The sequence below is a fragment of the Lytechinus variegatus genome, chromosome 4 (genome assembly GCF_018143015.1).
Source record: "Lytechinus variegatus isolate NC3 chromosome 4, Lvar_3.0, whole genome shotgun sequence".
Lineage (NCBI taxonomy): Eukaryota > Metazoa > Echinodermata > Echinoidea > Temnopleuroida > Toxopneustidae > Lytechinus > Lytechinus variegatus.
Window position 1 is genome coordinate 54,522,426 of NC_054743.1, and position 19,873 is coordinate 54,542,298.

Consider the following 19,873-nt stretch of genomic DNA (forward strand, 5'->3'; position numbering starts at 1 on the left):
TTTTTTTTCAACAATTTATTTCCTTGTGTTATGATAAAAATGCTAGTAATTGCATTCGATTTATATCATTTCATAATTGTACTGTAAGTATTATTCTGTCATTGTAAATTGGACACATGTTTTTTATTCAGTCTTTGGATGCGAGGCAAGTTTAATAAACCATTGTTTGAATTGAATTGAATCCACATGTTTCAATTTTGAATTGATTGGATATCATGTTATGTCAAAGGAAAGCTGGGAACTGAAGTCATCAGCACAACTATTGTATACTGCATTCATGGCAGCGCGCTTGGCCGTTTTACTTATGAAATTCAACCATATTTTTTTTATTAATAAAATATCAAGGGCAAATTAACAACCTTCTATTACATAATCAAATATAGCATGAATACAACAATAATTTTCCTTTCATATATAGTTAATAGAGGCTTTAGAGCAAATTACTGTGATTCTCATAACATTATGTGAACGACCAACAGTTATTTCCAATGATTCGATGATCCATGTTTGTTCTTTAATCGAATGTAGAATAGAGTTTAATGGTTTAGTCAGGCCCTTGTTTGATGATGTATTTTTGTTGCTTCATCACGTTACTATTATTCCAGATTGAGTATCTTGACATCAATGACATTGATCTCAGTCAACGTCAGTCTGCATCACGTGATCTGGCTCAGTTCATTTGTAAGATGCCTCATCTCAAGAAACTTCGTCTCTGTGGTGGAGAGTACGTTGCCTCATTTAATGACGAGTTCTATTCAACATTATCATCATTAGCATCGTCTGCAAAGGTATCTTTTTAATTTCTTATTTTCTTCCAATTATTGCAGTATGAAGTGATGAGGATATTAACTTTCTTCAACTGAAATTTGTCTAATGTCTTATACCAGAAGAATGATATATCATTTTAGTTTGAACATTGTGCATAGGCATGACGCGTTTGGCGCAATTTGTATCATTTGTATTATTCTTTATTTTCTCAGTGTGGTTTCCCATTGAAGACACCAATAGAAAAGAAAATTGCATCGAAATCCCCCCCAAAAATCGCCAAAGTCCAGAACCCGAGTGATTTCGCACACGATCCGAGTAATTAGTATAAGCCCTTTGAAGTATTTTGGGCAATGAAACAAGTTAAGTTAAAAATAGTAAAAGATATCTTCAAATCATTTTTTTGTTCATCATTATTAAGATCTACACTTATTCGCATAACTATTTTAAAGTTTTGTGCAAATCATTTTCACTAACTTTTCAAAAGTAAGTGGTGTTCACTCAAGCCGAAATATTTTTTTTTGACAGTTATATCGTAATTTGCTTAAATGTATCTTTACCAATGTTAAGATGTGGAAAAATCTTCAGGATATTACAAATGTCTAATTTTACAGGATTTTTTCCAAGAGTATTTTTTTACGCACTGTTTATTTGCAACTGATTTTGTTACAAGAAAGGCATATACAGCATTCACGTGTTTTGTTTTTTTGTTTTTAATCTTTTCTACAACTTTCTTCATCTTTCTGGCCCAATCTTCTCTCTGTATTTTCTATCTACATCCCCTTTTGATGACCCTTTCCCTTTACTCACCTTTTCACGGTCTGCCCTCCATTGCCGTCTTTACCATTTCCCATCTCTTCTTTTCTATTACTTTCCATTTATGTACTATGATCTTCCCGCAATTTTTTTCAATTATGTTCTGCAAATACTCCTCTGTACACGATTATCCTACAAGACAACGAAACTCCTATCACCTACCTCCAACCCGAACTTTACTTGCAAAAATTCTTTTGTTTTTCTGGTCCCGTATATTGGAATTCCTTGCCCAGCGCCTTTAAGGAATCCCCAAGCATCACAATTTTAAACATAACCTTAAAAAGATGCTTATTTGCCAATACTTTACAGAAACAAGTCAATCTAGCTCATAACGAAAACCATATACAATTTCTTCATTTATTTATTTTTTTCCCTCCCAGCATACAACTTGCCTGCCGACCTGCTTCCGCACCTGCCATGCTCCTCTTTGCACCTCCATTGTACCTGCACCCCCTCTCTCCCTACATTTGCCTCTCTGTTCTTCCCTCATAATCAAAATCATTGTAGCCATGTTGTTATTTTTTTATTATTTCTATTGCTATTACTATTATCATTTATTCTAATTTGGTTCACTCTTTCGTTGTTACCTTCGATATTTTGTACAGCCTCCTTTTAAACTGTCTTCCGTCTCTCCTTTATACTATATTTTTGTAATATACGTATTGAAACTAGGTTACGGGGGCTTGCCTCCCATACAAACTTGGCTTTTCTTGGCAAGCCCCTCCGTTCTGTTTTACATAGTTATTATTTTCAAAGTTACTTTAGTTTGCATTAGTTCTCATTGTTTATACCTTATTGATGTTGTACTTTAAATTTCACTGTGTATTGTTTGATTTTGTTGTGCTTTGTGAACGGAAAATGAATAAATCTAAAATCAAAATCTATTATTCATTCTACCCTAAATCAATGTTTAACCCCCCCCCCCCGACCATGGAATATGAACCGAAATAGGATTCTAGGTTGGATAATGTGTCAGTTGTATCCATTTTCAGTGAATGGCGGCCATCCTGGACGCCATCTTGTAAAACTAACCACTTTCCCGGATGCGGATTTTGGTAGATTTTTAGTATATTATTCCTGAGGTCGAATAGTACAGAACACCGTTGAAAAATCATTTGTTGCAATTTGTTCCGGGTAAGGCCGCGTTGGGTCGCATATTGGCCGTTGTTTGATGATGTATTTTTGTTGCTTCATCACGTTACTATTATTCCAGATTGAGTATCTTGACATCAATTACATTGATCTCAGTCAACGTCAGTCTGCATCACGTGATCTGGCTCAGTTCATTTGTAAGATGCCTCATCTTATCCAAACAGTCTGAAATATCATGACGAGTTCTATTCAACATTATCATCATTGGCATCGTCTGCAAAGACTTTCAGTTTCTTATTTTCTTCCAATTAGTGCAGTATGAAGTGATTCGGATATTCACTTTTTTCAACTCAAATTTGTCTAATGTTATATACCAGAGGAACGATATATCAGTATAGTTCAAAGATTGTGTATAGGCATAACGCGCTTGGCCCAGTTTGTATTATTTTATTATTCTGTTAAACATTCTTAATTATTATCATAATTTCATTATAATCCGTTATTTATTCCAGTAAACCGAAATGAGCAGACATTGCTTCAAAGTGGATTTCCTTTTCTTTTATGTCCTTTATATTTCACTTGAGTTTGTGTTTGAATTGAAAGAGAAGCAGAAAAAATTCAGTCAATCCCTTACTCAATCATGATAATCTTAATTTCACCATCTTAGAGTGACATACCCCAGCCCGCAACAATTAAGGGCTTTCCTTTCCTAACCCGAGAAGCATTCAACGTTAGCCTATTGTCTACGGTTTTGTGTGTGTGCGTGCGGGGGGGGGATGCTTGTTGTTTCCAACCATCCGTCGAATAGGTAGAAACCAAGCATGTTTTCATCCAACCATTTCTTAACCTTGCGTCAATCATATTTTACGCTTTTGGTCTCATATGGAAGAAGAAAAGATGGCTGATCGATGTATGATTTTTTATCCAAACAGATAGCAGTAAAAGCCAGAAAAACTCACACAAAATTGCAAATTTTCTCGTGCAAATTAGATTGGTAGCACCATTTTCCATTGTTTTTACTCATTCATGCATGCGTTATAGAAATGATGAGGTGAATATCAAATACAAGAATCGAAGCATAATTAGCTTTCCATTCATTTTAGGAGGAAAATTTATGATTCTAATGGCAAAAATTACATTTGATTCCGGTGTCCCTCTTTTCGGTGACGCACTGTACTTTACATTTTCCTTCTTGAATAATTGAAGACAATTACTTGTTACTCTTTTCCCCTGTTGACAATTACGTATAAAATAGGAACAAACGATTAATACAACAAACAACATCAGACGCATCCATCTAGTAATGTACATAATGTCTAAAATATTACGTTCAAATGATCTTTAGCATCATCTGCAAAGGTATATTCTATTTATCAAAACCTAAAATCTGACTAAAACGACTATATATTTCACCTTAAGTTTTTATCGTGTATTTTCAATCAATAATCGGGCCGATACTTTAAAAAATACGGAGTGTGGAAAGTAAGCGGATATGCAAAACGCGATTTCCATTAAGATTTTTTTATTATCATGATTATGATAACAATGTTTATTACCATGATTGCAGCCATACTAGATTGGTGTGTTGTTTCGTGAATAATATTCATGCTAGATTTGATTTTTATATCCCCATTTCTGTGTACGTATTAATGTACAGTAACCTTGATTCCATCTTTATGTTACTATTATATCAGATTGAGATTCTTCATCACAATGAGGATCTCAGTGAACGTCCGTCTGCATCACGTGATCTCGCTCAGTTCATCTGTAAGATGAATCATCTGAAGAACCTCACACTCTACGGATGGTATCATGATGACTTCTTCTCAACATCATCGTTGATGGCATCAACTACCAAGGTAATATATGTTAGGAGGTTTTTACATGTAAAAAAGTAGCACTTACAAGCAAACCATACAAGTTCTGATTTTTGTTCATGCTCCTCATTCGGCTGCCATTAATTTGTCTAATGGGCCTATGATGCCTCATATAAGGTGAAATTGTACACATCTTTACTGAATTGTTATTCTTGTAAATATCATATCAAATCAGATATCAAATCATGTTTTGGTTTCATTGGTGCTTTTGTGATCAATAAACTACTTGCAATTCTTGAAATTAAATGAGTAAATCTATTTATCAAAACCTTAAATCATTTGTAAAACATTTTGAATGTTATTTACTCATAAACCCACCCAGTTATTGTGCTATAACCAAACATTTGTTTCATCAGACTAAAAGGACTATATATTTCACCTTAAGTATTTATTGTGTATTTTCAGTTAATAATCGGGCCGATACTTTCATAAATACGGAGTGTGGTATGTTAGCAGATATGCAAAACGCAATTTCGATGAAGATTTTATATTATGATATCTTTTTGTATTACCATGATTACAGCCATACTAGATTGGTGTGTTGTTTCCTGAATAATATTCATGCTAGATTTGATTTTTATATCCCCATTTCTGTGTACGTATTAATGTACAGTAACCTTGATTCCATCTTTATGTTACTATTATATCAGATTGAGATTCTTGATCTCAGTGAGGATCTCAGTGAACGTCCGTCTGCATCACGTGATCTCGCTCAGTTCATCTGTAAGATGAATCATCTGAAGAACCTCACACTCTACAGTTGGTATCATGATGACTTCTTCTCAACATCATCGTCGATGGCATCAACTACCAAGGTAATATATGTTAGGAGGTTTTTACATGTAAAAAAGTAGCACTTACAAGCAAACCATACAAGTTCTGATTTTTGTTCATGCTCCTCATTCGGCTGCCATTAATTTGTCTAATGGGCCTATGATGCCTCATATAAGGTGAAATTGTACACATCTTTACTGAATTGTTATTCTTGTAAATATCATATCAAATCAGATATCAAATCATGTTTTGGTTTCATTGGTGCTTTTGTGATCAATAAACTACTTGCAATTCTTGAAATTAAATGAGTAAATCTATTTATCAAAACCTTAAATCATTTGTAAAACATTTTGAATGTTATTTACTCATAAACCCACCCAGTTATTGTGCTATAACCAAACATTTGTTTCATCAGACTAAAAGGACTATATATTTCACCTTAAGTATTTATTGTGTATTTTCAGTTAATAATCGGGCCGATACTTTCATAAATACGGAGTGTGGTATGTTAGCAGATATGCAAAACGCAATTTCGATGAAGATTTTATATTATGATATATTTTTGTATTACCATGATTACAGCCATACTAGATTGGTGTGTTGTTTCGTGAATAATATTCATGCTAGATTTGATTTTTATATCCCCATTTCTGTGTACGTATTAATGTACAGTAACCTTGATTCCATCTTTATGTTACTATTATATCAGATTGAGATTCTTGATCACGATGGTGATCTCAGTGAACGCCCCTCTGCCTCACGTGATTTCGCTCAGTTCATCTGTAAGATGAATCATCTGAAGAACCTCACACTCTACGGATGGTATCATGATGACTTCTTCTCAACATCATCGTCGATGGCATCAACTACCAAGGTAATATATGTTAGGAGGTTTTTACATGTAAAAAAGTAGCACTTACAAGCAAACCATACAAGTTCTGATTTTTGTTCATGCTCCTCATTCGGCTGCCATTAATTTATCTAATGGGCCTATGATGCCTCATATAAGGTGAAATTGTACACATCTTTACTGAATTGTTATTCTTGTAAATATCATATCAAATCAGATATCAAATCATGTTTTGGTTTCATTGGTGCCTTTGTGATCAATAAACTACTTGCAATTCTTGAAATTAAATGAGTAAATCTATTTATCAAGACCTTAAATCATTTGTAAAACATTTTGAATGTTATTTACTCATAAACCCACCCAGTTATTGTGCTATAACCAAACATTTGTTTCATCTTACTGAAAGGACTATATATTTCACCTTAAGTATTTATTGTGTATTTTCAGTTAATAATCGGGCCGATACTTTCATAAATACGGAGTGTGGTATGTTAGCAGATATGCAAAACGCAATTTCGATGAAGATTTTATATTATGATATCTTTTTGTATTACCATGATTACTGCCATACTAGATTGGTGTATTGTTTCCTGGATGATATTCACATTTCTGTGTACGTATTAATGTACAGTAATCTTGATTTCATCTTTATGTTACTATTATATCAGATTGAGATTCTTCATCACAATGAGAATCTCAGTAAACGTCCGTCTGCATCACGTGATCTCGCTCAGTTCATCTGTAAGATGAATCATCTGAATAACCTCACACTCTACGGTCAGTATCATGATGACTTCTACTCAACATCATCATCGATGGCATCAACTGCAAAGGTAATGTTAGGAGGTTTTTACATGTAAAAAAGTAGCACTTACAAGCAAACCATACAAGTTTTGATTTTTGTTCATGCTCCTCATTTGGCTGCCATTAATTTGTCTAATGGGGCTATGATGCCTCATATAAGGTGAAATTGTACATATCTATACTGAATTGTTATTCTTGTAAATCTTATTTGATTCTTTCAAGTATGTTTCAGGTATTAAAGTAGCACCTTTCTTAGTTCAATTAATTATAGAGTGTTATGAACATTTTATTCAGCAGCTTGGTTTGATTGGTGCTATTGTGTTTCATATAGCCACTTGCAATGCTTGATATTAAATGAATAATTATATTTATCAAACCTAAAATCTGACTAAAACGACTATATATTTCACCTTAAGTTTTTATGGTGTATTTTCAATTAATAATCAGGCCGATACTTTCAAAAATACGGAGGATGGAATGTAAGCAGATATGCAAAACGCGATTTCCATTAAGATTTTTTTATTATCATGATTATGATAACAATGTTTATTACCATGATTGCAGCCATACTAGATTGGTGTGTTGTTTCGTAAATGATATAATAAAAATAATATATGTTAGGAGGTTTTACATGAAAAATGTAGTACAAAAAAGCCATACAAGTTTTAATCTTTTTTAATAATCCTCATTCTATTGACATCATGTCTAATGAGGCTATGATTAACTGTACAAATCGATATTGTTCATATCTATACTGAATTGTTAATATATCAATTGTCAATTAATAGTTAACAGTAGCCATGAACCAATTGTATAAGTCTTTCGGCCATTGTTTACATTTTCGTTAAAGAATCTAGAACAAATGAGTAAGGGATTAGTGCCCCCTTATTTGATTCTTGAGCTCTACCAAATGATACATAATGAACTGATGATTTAAGCATAATGCAATCAGATGTATGTGTTTTTTCCTATTAATTTTCGAATCGTATTGTGTTTTGATGAGGGCTTTTTTTTTTACAATTTTTTAATTTTCGAATCGTATTGTGTTTTGATGAGGGCTTTTTTTTACAATTTCGGAGGTTTGGACAGCATTTTATCAAAGCTAAATTTCTTTTGAAAACATATCGAGTATTAAAACTGATTGACCCATTAACCTCGTCTGCATTACTAGTATAGTCATGATAAATATGTATCACATGACGAATAGGCCTGTAAGTTTTACCCAATTACGCAAAGTTGTTATCTAAATTTACTTTCGGATATATAACACTTACACTTCGTAATGCAGATTAAGGTTTAACACTTAGCAGATTAAATAAAGGTGTGTTATGCGGGATATTTTAGCAGGATAAATTTTCCCAAAATGTGGTGCGTGACATTTTCGTTCTGGTCCTTCTCTATACAGTACGCCCCAGAATAAACGAAACCGAGGTTTAGCGGTCATTTATTCACGGCTAACAAAACAACAAGAACAAGTGAATTGCGATTTGTCGTGGCTTTAATGAAAATAGAGATGAATGTGCATCTTTACCAATTCTGCTTTTTGTGTACAGTGTATGAATATCATCACATATACATATACCGATAATGTCTGTAACCAACCGATACCCTTGTTTAATAAGCTCCTCGGAGAGGGGTTAAACCCCCGGCTAGAAGGCCCCCCTCGTAAGTTCTTCAATGTTTAAAATTCATGGCTGTTTTCCCACTGGTTCCCTGCTAGCCGGACCGGAATCCCAGCACAGCTATTAATTATGAGCTATCGGTGGATTACAGATGACATAAATATAGCATATAGAGATATATGAATGCCCATGACTATAGACCAGCCTGCCCGCCTTTAAGATCAGGTCAGGCTAAGATTAAACTTTAAGCATGACACAATTATTTCAGTTTAACAGCGTTCTCAAACATTTGTATGTACAAATAGGTCCCCCTCACCTAGGTAACGAGTGGGGACCTGCAACTTACATAATAACATAACATAATTGATTAAAATCCACATGCCTGCCCTGCCATGGAAAGGAAAAAAGGAGGTACTTTAATAATGCGCCTCTTACTGAAATCATGCCCCCAGAACTTCAACTGCTTGTTTTTCAACAACACACAAGGCGTCAACACTCCTCCCAAAAACGAGTAAGGGCGAAAACCCGCCTGCCCACTGGCCAAAATAGGACAGGAGGATAAAATTCCCTTACGGCCCACTTATGCACGACGATCGTTGTTAGGATTGGTGTGCGACCAGGTCAAACACCCTCGAATTTGGATTCGTGTTACGCTCTTCTATCAGCCTAGGCTCTGCCTAGATTCTGAAATTAACCATGAAAAGTATACCATCACCCTCCAACTACTTCATACACCATTCATTATAGAGTATCATATAGATTCAACAAATACAACTTCCCTGGAAAATATAAATGCAAAAGTACTTGTACCCCCCCCCCCCCCCTAATCACACTTTGCCAAGATCAACTACTGCTGGTATTCAAGCCAACTATAGGTATCCAATTTTCATCCCACTGAAAATATTGAGCCCCTTAAAGGAACTTTAATAAAGGAAATTGAATTCAGAAAGAAATTTGTTTCACCAAACGAAATTCACTAATATGGCCATACTCTGGCAAAGGGAAGCAAGGTACGAAAGTATCACTCGTTGTAAATGACCAATGCGTGTTCGTCATTAACATATACATCAATGCAATTAAACTAAATAATATTTTCTTCAATATCTTTCCCCAAAACGATCATTTCTTCACAATTTCTGCCTGAACGGGCAGCACACAACAGATATTTAAAAACCATAACTCAAATCTGACTGATGCGTGAGCTGCTTCCTATACCAAAGGTGGGCAGTATTAATAATAAATACACCATGACAAAATTACCATACAAATTCACATAAGTATACCAACATACTACGCCTAAAGACCTGAACATTCGGCTGAACTTGAAGAAGCCTAAAAATTGGGACAATACTTCCGTCTAATTCCTAAGGAGTCCGATGCAGACCCGAGAAATAACTTTATCTGAAATGAAGCCTATGCAATCTTATCAAACATTTCTTCATATATAATGCTCATGGTAGAGGAAAATAAAACATACATAGAAATTATGAATTCATAAACATTTCTTCTCAAATGACCTGAGAAAATTATAATTTCAATCCCCAGATTTTTCTATAACCATCCATAACTTGGATTTTTATGACAACTCACATGAACGTTTGAGGCATAACCTGCTTCATAGTAATTTCGAATTGACTTCTTCCTTGCAAACAAAAACTAAATAAACAAAATAACATTAAGAATGCACAAGGACAATAAATACACAACCATATCCATAATATGCAAGAATCCCCCCACGATATATATGTCAACATCCCCCTTAATTATAACTAGAGGATGGTAATGGGGAGGAGGTGGGAATTTTGTAAGCACGCTTTACACATGCACCGTCATCTCTCTTCATTGAAAGCCAAAACGAAAATGAAGCATTCCCCGCACTTTTATCCGCGCATAGCTCAACCGCGGCAAATGTCTGGCATTGTGCCCAAATTCTTTGGCGCGGGCGCCAAAAAGCGCTGCCCCGCCCTTTACGGGTCGGGTCACGAGCCCTTTCTCGGGCAACCACGCCCCCTTTCAAAATCAAAACAAACTAAAATGTGTATTTTGCTAGCCCGCTAATAAATCATTTTAAATCGTCAAGCCGTCTTTAAAATCCATTATTCACGGCTAACAAAACAACAAGAACAAGTGAATTGCGATTTGTCGTGGCTTTAATGAAAATAGAGATGAATGTGCATCTTTACCAATTCTGCTTTTTGTGTACAGTGTATGAATATCATCACATATACATATACCGATAATGTCTGTAACCAACCGATACCCTTGTTTAATAAGCTCCTCGGAGAGGGGTTAAACCCCCGGCTAGAAGGCCCCCCTCGTAAGTTCTTCAATGTTTAAAATTCATGGCTGTTTTCCCACTGGTTCCCTGCTAGCCGGACCGGAATCCCAGCACAGCTATTAATTATGAGCTATCGGTGGATTACAGATGACATAAATATAGCATATAGAGATATATGAATGCCCATGACTATAGACCAGCCTGCCCGCCTTTAAGATCAGGTCAGGCTAAGATTAAACTTTAAGCATGACACAATTATTTCAGTTTAACAGCGTTCTCAAACATTTGTATGTACAAATAGGTCCCCCTCACCTAGGTAACGAGTGGGGACCTGCAACTTACATAATAACATAACATAATTGATTAAAATCCACATGCCTGCCCTGGCATGACCAGAAATACCCAATTATTCTTGGAAAATACGTGTTTCAGGTGGCCTAATTGCCAAATTACCGCCAAACGAGAATATATAATTTATTTATATATGATCGACCGCCAACAAACACGTCAAAATTTTACTCGTATCTACCAAGATATTCAATAAATCTTAGCAACCATTACAGGATCATTCTACTAGTATTCACCAACGTTATCATCCTTAGTGCTTTTACCAGGGGGGGGGGGGGGGTACCAGGGAACATTGCTCATTCCTCCATTACAATGTATATCTAGGTTATCCATAACTGACCCCAACATGATTTAATGCATGCATACATTGAACGTAAATGCATGAGCAGCTAAATAACAACAAATGATACATTATGAAAGCATAGACACACTGGTGAAACCGGCTCCAGACCAGCCAAAACCCTTATTCATACTATCGGATCGGACGGTCTGGAGTCGGTCACGCCGGAGCGACTAAGGTAAAATGTATAAATACATACTCAACGAAGATATGAAAGACCAACTTTTAACTCACTGATAAATCTGTCCAACCCTTCATCGGCCAGATGTAGGCCATCAGTTCTGTACAGCGAAATGTCATTATGGGATATTGATGGATGCGGTATGGCTTTACCATGAAATCTTGCAGCTAAAGCCTTGGCGTACCTATTGGCCGCCCTTCTCTTTAAGTCCAATTTACCTTGATCTCCTGTACAGCCAGCGGGGTACCAAACCCTCTCCAAAATGTCCGACCACACTATTTGAAATTTGTCCTTATTGGCGTCAAAAAGTCTATACGTCAAACTAGCCAGCTTCTTCTTGGACAGTGCCTCAATGTCATTCGTTCCTACATGCAATACTACTACTGAAGGCTTTGGTTCACTCCGACCCATCTTATCTAACCAATCGCTTACCCCTTCAATTCGTAGCCCCCTTTTCCCCAACCAGCGGACCGACGTTCCAAGTCCAAGGTCAGCCTCGCCGGTGTTCTTCGCCCTGCGATGTGCCCAAAACACTATCGAGTCCCCTATGATCCACACCACAGGTCCTGTAATAGAAAACAAGAAAAGAGGGCTGGGCAGAATTTTGAAGTATGAAAATTTCCCCCTGAAAGGTCTGCTACCCTTCACCACCCCTTCATCACGGGGTTTTCCCCTCCAAGATACAATGTATGTAATCACATTTTTGACCCCTCCCCTTAATCCTGAAAGCATTGATATTAAACACGTCATTATACCGTTGTAACATTCTCTCTAAAAAGCAGAATGCTCGTAATTGTGTGATATCATTAAACCCGCACTTACTCATTCAATATTAAGCCCAGAGTTATTTTGATGATACATGTATATTGATATCAACATGTACAGGGGGGGGGGGGGTCGTTATGATCAATCTGATGTTCCAAACACCTTCCAATCAATATAGTACTATCCCTTTCTTCCTTTTGTATAATGTAATAATGTATAATGTATAAACACATTCCAACCAATATATAATAATGTATAATGTATAATGTCTGAGCACATTCCAATCAATTTATAATAATGTATAATGTATAATGTAAAATGTATAAGGTATAATGTATAATGTAAAATGTATAAGGTATAATGTATAATGTATAACGTATAAACACATTCCCATCAATATAGTACCATCTCTTTCTTCATTTTGTATAAAGAATGTAATAAAGTATAATGTATAATGTATAATATATGATGCATAATGTATAATGTATAATGTATACTGTAACAAGGGCTCCTTTGTAAACAAGCCTCTTGGCACTGAACATACCACCCTGCTTCTGAATAGGGCTGAATAAAATAAAACAATACCATGTAAGCAGATATATTGAGAATTATACACCCAAATATCCAACAACCCATCGGCCACGGCTTTGATTAAAGCACATGTCCTCGTGTAAAGTAAACGCGTTGTGACATTATTGGAAGATAACTTACACCTGATTTTGGTCAAAATGTCAAATAACCTAAAATCATCATTTCATATATATTTTCGTTCTTTTTTTTTTTTTTTTTTTTTTTTATTTTTTTACTTAACCATGTCGAGTCTTATATATCTCCGATGTGCACTCGAAACCCAACGCCCCATGCGTTGGATTTCCTCATCCGAGCAACCGGCCATGGCAGCGGTCGTAGCCGCCCCAATACGAAAGGAATGCGATGAAAACATTGCCGCCGGCATATCCCCGTATGTCAAACATCGTTTTATCATGTTTCCAAATTCACGCCTAGTTAGCGGGAGAGCACCATATGAACAAAAGAAGGCTCCACCATTCTTTGGGCGGATTTCTAAATAACGAATAACCGCCATCACAGGGCAGCTAACTGTCCCCAACTCTGGTATCGAAATGGTGCACCCATTTCCCCGCTGGTCAGTCTTTGACTTCCTTAGGAATAATTCCACCCTGCGATGCGGTGCATCGCCAGTGACCCTAACATCTGTGTGCTGCAGAATAGACTCACATCTATGCCTGGACTCTACTGTCAACTCACTAACTCTCAACAAACCATAAAATGCCACTGAAAAAGCAGCAGAGTACATCAAAACATCGTAATGACTACCACAAACATGCCTCAAGTAGGCGAGCATTCTATTTAACACAGACAATGTGATTGGATGCCTAGCATCTCTTCTCAAAGTACTTCGCCTACACCCTTCAATTAACCTTGTAATCACAAAACTCTTGGTCACATCCTTTAGCCCAGATGAACTCATATAAAATGCCAACCCAGATATGTATGTTTGAATAGTAGACCCTGCATATCCCATAAAGGATAAATAAGAAATGAACTGCGCCACCCATTCTACATTAGGGGGTAGCTGGGGGTCGTATCCGTACACTTTACAAAATTTCACGTATGCCCCCAAGGCAATAGAGTAAGTTGTGTGTGTTCGAGCTGCCCTAGAAGCCATCAGCAGTCGACTTCTCTCGATAGCCAGCTCTTCCAAAGACGGACTGGAACCTCCACGCCCTCCCGGGCGGCCCCCGGTGCTAACGCATGGAACCTCGGCATCTGAAATCGAGATAGTGCATCAGCTATACCATTATCACATCCATGTACATGCCTAGCCCTCAACACTATATTATTGCTTAAACATATAATCACCACCTTCCTCACCAAAACCATAATATCAGGGCATAGCGCCGACTGCTTGTTAAGTACTGCCACCACGGCCTGATTATCACAATTAAACAATATATTCTTGTCCTTTAGCTCCATGCCCCAAATCTCCAAGCCTACCCAAATAGGGAATAGCTCTAAAAAAGCTATAGACCTCCTACCGGCCTGGAAATCAGCAGGCCACCTGGATTGAGCCCACCTGCCTCCAAAGAAAATTCCAAAACCAATGCCAGCCGCCGCATCAGTGAAAAACTGAATTTCCTCGCTTCCAAACCAGCCTGGAGCCCGGAAGAAAACTTGACCATTAAAATGTGCCAAGAACTCCAACCAAACCCGCAAGTCAGCCTTAGCCCCTCTCGTCAACCTAACCATGTGAAAAGGACGCTTAACGCTCTTAGTTAAGTCAATGAGCCGTCTCATGAATGCTCGCCCTGGAGCAATTGCCTTACATACAAAGTTTAGACTACCTACAATCGACTGAATGTCTCTTAGGGAAATTTTTTGTTTCTGTACCGCCCAATTTAATTTCCCTACTAATTTCTCAATTTTGTCCTCCGGTACCCGAACCTGCTGAGAAACGCTATCTATTACCAGCCCAAGATATGACAACTGTGTGGTCGGGCCTTCCGTTTTTTCTCGCGCTATGGGCACCCCAAATCGTTCGCAAATTGCTTCAAAACAATGCATTGCCCGCCTGCAATCCTCCGAGGCAGGGCCGCCTGCAAAAAAGAAATCATCCAAATAATGGACAATATTTTGCGACTTCGCAACTTTTCTCGCGCAAAACTCTAAAAAAGTACTAAAACATTCAAAAGTGGAACAAGAAACTGCGCAGCCCATCGGCAAACAACGATCAAAATAGTAACGACCATCTATATACATCCCAAGCAACTCAAAATCTTTTGGGTGAACAGGCAAGAGCCTGAAAGCTGACTTAATGTCAGTCTTTCCCATAAGGGCACCCCGCCCCAATTGCGTCACAATATCTACCGCCGAATCAAAGGACGAATATGTTACTGTACACTGCCCCTCCGGTATGCCATCATTAACTGAATTTCCCCTGGGTGCCGATAAATGTTGAATCATACGGAACTCCCCTGGGGCCTTTTTGGGCACCAACCCCACTGGTGAACACCTCATATTCTCGAAGGGAGGAACAACAAAAGGCCCAACTATCCTACCTAAGTCTATTTCATCCCTCAATTTCTTTTTCAACGTATCCATGTGTTCGAATGCTGATTTCAGGTTTTTAACAACCAATGGGACCCTGTCCCCTTCAAAATGTAATGAAAAACCAAACTTAAAACCATTATACAAGCACTGAGCATGCTCCTGATTAGGATAAGTAGCTAACATGGGCACCAAACGTGCTAACTTAATAGGGGTCGGAGCAATAGACGACACCGCACTAGCCGTAGACCTATTTACTGCCAGCGGGACTGGAACCGGCCCGCCCTTGGCTACACTGCTTAGCCCCATGACCTGTCGCCTGGCAGCGGGAACACTTGTGCTCATAGATGCAAGCTTTGCCTCGCATGCACTTGCCTCTATTAAAGGCAAAGCACACGCCTCGGCTGGGTGTGCCATTGGCTCCGGGTCCCTTTCCTCCGAAGGGAAAAGATTTTCTCGCGCCGTACTCCCCTCTGTAGAACTGATGGCGAGGGGCATGGGGTAAATTGTGGCGCTGCCGCGGACCATTAGAGGCCACCAGCATCAACCACAACTCGGCGTCGACGCTCGCCCAGGATCGCCCGGGTAAACACGCCTGCTTGCTCCTAAACTGAGTGTCATAGTCACGCCAGCCATAACCTGCAAACGCACGGGCTGCATGCCTTATCAAATCCATATATTTCATGAGCTCCCTGCTCCTTTCAATGTGCTTCTCAGCGTAAATTGAGGCAAATACTAGAAACACCGAAGTCCACTGCTCTACCGACATGATTTTCTTAGCCTTTGATTGAGGTTGAAGTTGCAAACCAAGACCAGATCCCGATTGACACAAACTCAAAGTGGTGTCACCTACACTCAAGGCCCCAAACTCATCACGTGCATTATTATGCTTAAGGAGCACTCCCAAATCTATATATTCACTTGCCCAAATTTTTTCCTTCAGTGAGATAGCCACTTCCACACCTAGTGGGTCGCATGCGCTAATAAATGGTTCCGGTGCCCCCAACACGGCAGAAAGCCTAGGCGCCTGGGGCTCAGATCTCTCAACACCGACCTCCACTAGATCTAGGCCTAGATCTTCGGCTACCCCTGCCGACCGCGCCGGCACTGAAACTGCTGGCTGAGCCTGCCCCGAGCTACCGGTATCCGACTCCTGAGCTACTATCTCATGCCAAGCAATAGATCTGCCCACGGGCGCCTGGCCTTCCCGCCCCACTAGATCTAGATCTAGCTCTGCCATTTTATCACCAACTTTAGACCTAGGCCTACCACTTTTTTCATCAACATCGACAACTTGAGACTGAGAGGGATTTAACTCACCGCTCCTTCCTGGCCCGTTGTTGCCGCCTCCCAGCCCCAGATCCACACTTGCGGGGGTTGACGTCGCCCGTGGACCTCTCGGCCGACCCGGCCTCCTCTTCGGTGTGTCATCTCCCTTCCTCGCACCTGCGGTCGTTATTTTCTTGGCCTTAACCTTTGGCATGATCAACTCGCGAAACTAGAGTTAGACTCGAAGCTCCGTCACTCAGCCCAAGTCCAATGAATCCTGGATGCAATCACCTCCAAAGTTCAATCAAGCGAACCGCCAAGAAAAAATTCAATCCTGAAGTTGCAAACTGAATCTTTTAGGTCCACAAATCGGCACAGCTAACTTAGTCTTAGTTCTACGGCAACAATTCCTGAGGCTGAAGTCTGAAGACAGTAAAAAACTGAAATCAGCGTCTGTATAATCCAATAAAAGTATGAATCCTTTGTGTAGATATCCGGTATAGGTAGCTAGACAAATGTCGAAATATCTGCCACCTAGGCCTAGTTGCCAGTGCCGAAAGAAAATTTTCAAAAAATTTTGTAAGCACGCTTTACACATGCACCGTCATCTCTCTTCATTGAAAGCCAAAACGAAAATGAAGCATTCCCCGCACTTTTATCCGCGCATAGCTCAACCGCGGCAAATGTCTGGCATTGTGCCCAAATTCTTTGGCGCGGGCGCCAAAAAGCGCTGCCCCGCCCTTTACGGGTCGGGTCACGAGCCCTTTCTCGGGCAACCACGCCCCCTTTCAAAATCAAAACAAACTAAAATGTGTATTTTGCTAGCCCGCTAATAAATCATTTTAAATCGTCAAGCCGTCTTTAAAATCCATTATCATAACTTAATCATAAATAAAATAGACAAATGACCTACCAATTTAAAGCATAGAATCTCCTCTTTCATCTGATATTACTTAGATTATTTCTCATTAACGCATGAGTGAACAAATACAATTTGAAGAAAGGATACCAAAAACTCATTGGCGGGGGGTATCTGGGTTTCAAAAAACCCCCCACATTTCTGAAAAGTTCAATATCTCCTCTTTAATTTGATACCTAAATTACAGAAAATGGTCAAGAAATAAAAAAGTTCTGGTCATTTGAAATAAGGCTTGTATTTCCATAATTTCATGAGACAAACGTGTTTTCACCGGTTTCCCACAGAAGCTTTCGCATGGTGAACAAAATATTTAATGCATGGCTGATCATCAACAAAACAGAGTGTCGAGTGAGTTTGAACGCCAGCCTGGAGAAGCTCTTCATTTTATGAAATTATTGAAATTCAAGCCTTATTTCTAATGACCATTTCTTTGTTATTTCTTGACCATTTTATGTAATTTAGGTATCAAATTAAAGAGGAGATATTGAACTTTTCGAAAATGTGGTTTTGTTTTTTAAACCCAGATACCCCCCGAAAAATGAGTTTTTTATATCCTTTCTTCAAATTGTATTTGTTCACTCATGCGTTAATGAGAAATAATCTAAGTAATATCATATAAAAAAAGGAGATTCTAAGCTTTAAATTGGTGGGTCATTTGTCTATTTTATTTAATGATTAAGTAATGATAAATGATCGCTAAATCTCGGTTTCGTTTTTTCTGGGACGCACTGTACAAATCAATTTCTCGTTTTCTTACCTCTGTATTGGGATCTGTGAATTAGATTTGTTTATTTTTTTCCATTCTAATTTTGATTTCAGCTGTTATGATTAAACTACAATCTTGATACACTAGGGGGCATATCAGGCTCAAAAAGAGATGTATATGTATTCGTCGACATAGCAATAAAAGAACATCGGATTACAGATGAAAATCACAACATGATCGCTCCTCGATTACAAAGGCAAACAAATTTATTCGCTGCTTTCAATCTATCGCTGTTTTTTTTGCCTCTCTTTCCACGCTCGGCCAACTCAAAATATTTAGTTCTTTCAGCCACAGATTGTGATTGCACTGATGAATGTACTAGGGTGTGGAAGAGAAATGCGTTATGTTTTCTAGCCATACCAAGCCCGCATACCATTTTGCTGCACTTCGAAGGGTTACATTGAATGAAAATAAAAATCAAACGAGCTTTCTAGTTTGTTTCAAAAATCGGATGTCAAATGAGATTTTGCTCAAATTCATAAAATAGTTATGTACACATTTTAATTATCAAGCAGATGAGGAAACCGAAGAAGTCACCCACTTACAATTGTATTTTGATATATTTCTCATCATGTAAAACAAAATTTGTCTGTAATGAAGGTAAATTGTCATTTTTGTAACGTCATTTTGCTTTGATGTAGAGTCTCTGTACTGTAAAAAATATTGTTTGATTATAACGAGAAATTACGAAATGGATAGTGAATTAGGAGCATCGACTATATCGTTTGCATATCGGTATGCTACGCATGGTGTGTTTTGTGAAGAAAAATCTATGCCATAATTTTCTCATTTTAAATCCTTTTTTTATGAAATCATCAGTGCTATGCTATTTCTTTCATTTGTCTCGTTTTATTTTATGTGCAATTATAGGTTCGCTGTTCGTATTCATGAAATAATTTGCAAGAACATGTTAGTTTATAAGTAAATTTAGCCTTTAAATTCGAAAGCATATTCTGAATATGGGGTGCAGGAAAAGTTACTAGGAAACAATCTCAATGCATAAAAAAATGATTAAAATATCAATAATACAATCGTAGTAAAGAAAACACTTCATTGATAATTTGTTTTGGATGTTTTTTTCTTCTTTAGCATTTTAGATAATTTCTCTCTCTCTTCATTATCTCCATTGTGTAAATTATATTGTTCAAGTTACATTACTTTGTGTATAAATAATCAATCTGTTGTCTTAATTATGTATTTGCACGGCATGTACACAATTTCCATTTATGGACAAAGTGTGAGTAATTATACTTTCATATACGTATGCTTATATATTGTCAGCCGATGTGGATGGTGATAAATATAATGTTTCCACTAGTATGATGTCTTGTCATCTCTTAG

The 19,873-nt window shown here is 37.8% G+C and overlaps 1 protein-coding gene across 1 annotated transcript in view; it reads left to right on the forward strand.

Annotated features, from left to right (window-relative positions):
• The window catches only part of LOC121413070, a 32,732-nt gene extending 25,698 nt beyond the window's left edge, over window positions 1-7,034 (forward strand). Inside the window, exons 7-11 of the mRNA XM_041605830.1 lie at window positions 606-788; window positions 4,368-4,532; window positions 5,201-5,365; window positions 6,034-6,198; window positions 6,843-7,034. Coding sequence (XP_041461764.1) covers window positions 606-788; window positions 4,368-4,532; window positions 5,201-5,365; window positions 6,034-6,198; window positions 6,843-7,034 — 870 coding nt within the window. The remainder of the gene's footprint in view (window positions 1-605; window positions 789-4,367; window positions 4,533-5,200; window positions 5,366-6,033; window positions 6,199-6,842) is intronic.
• The last annotated feature ends 12,839 nt before the right edge of the window (window positions 7,035-19,873 follow it).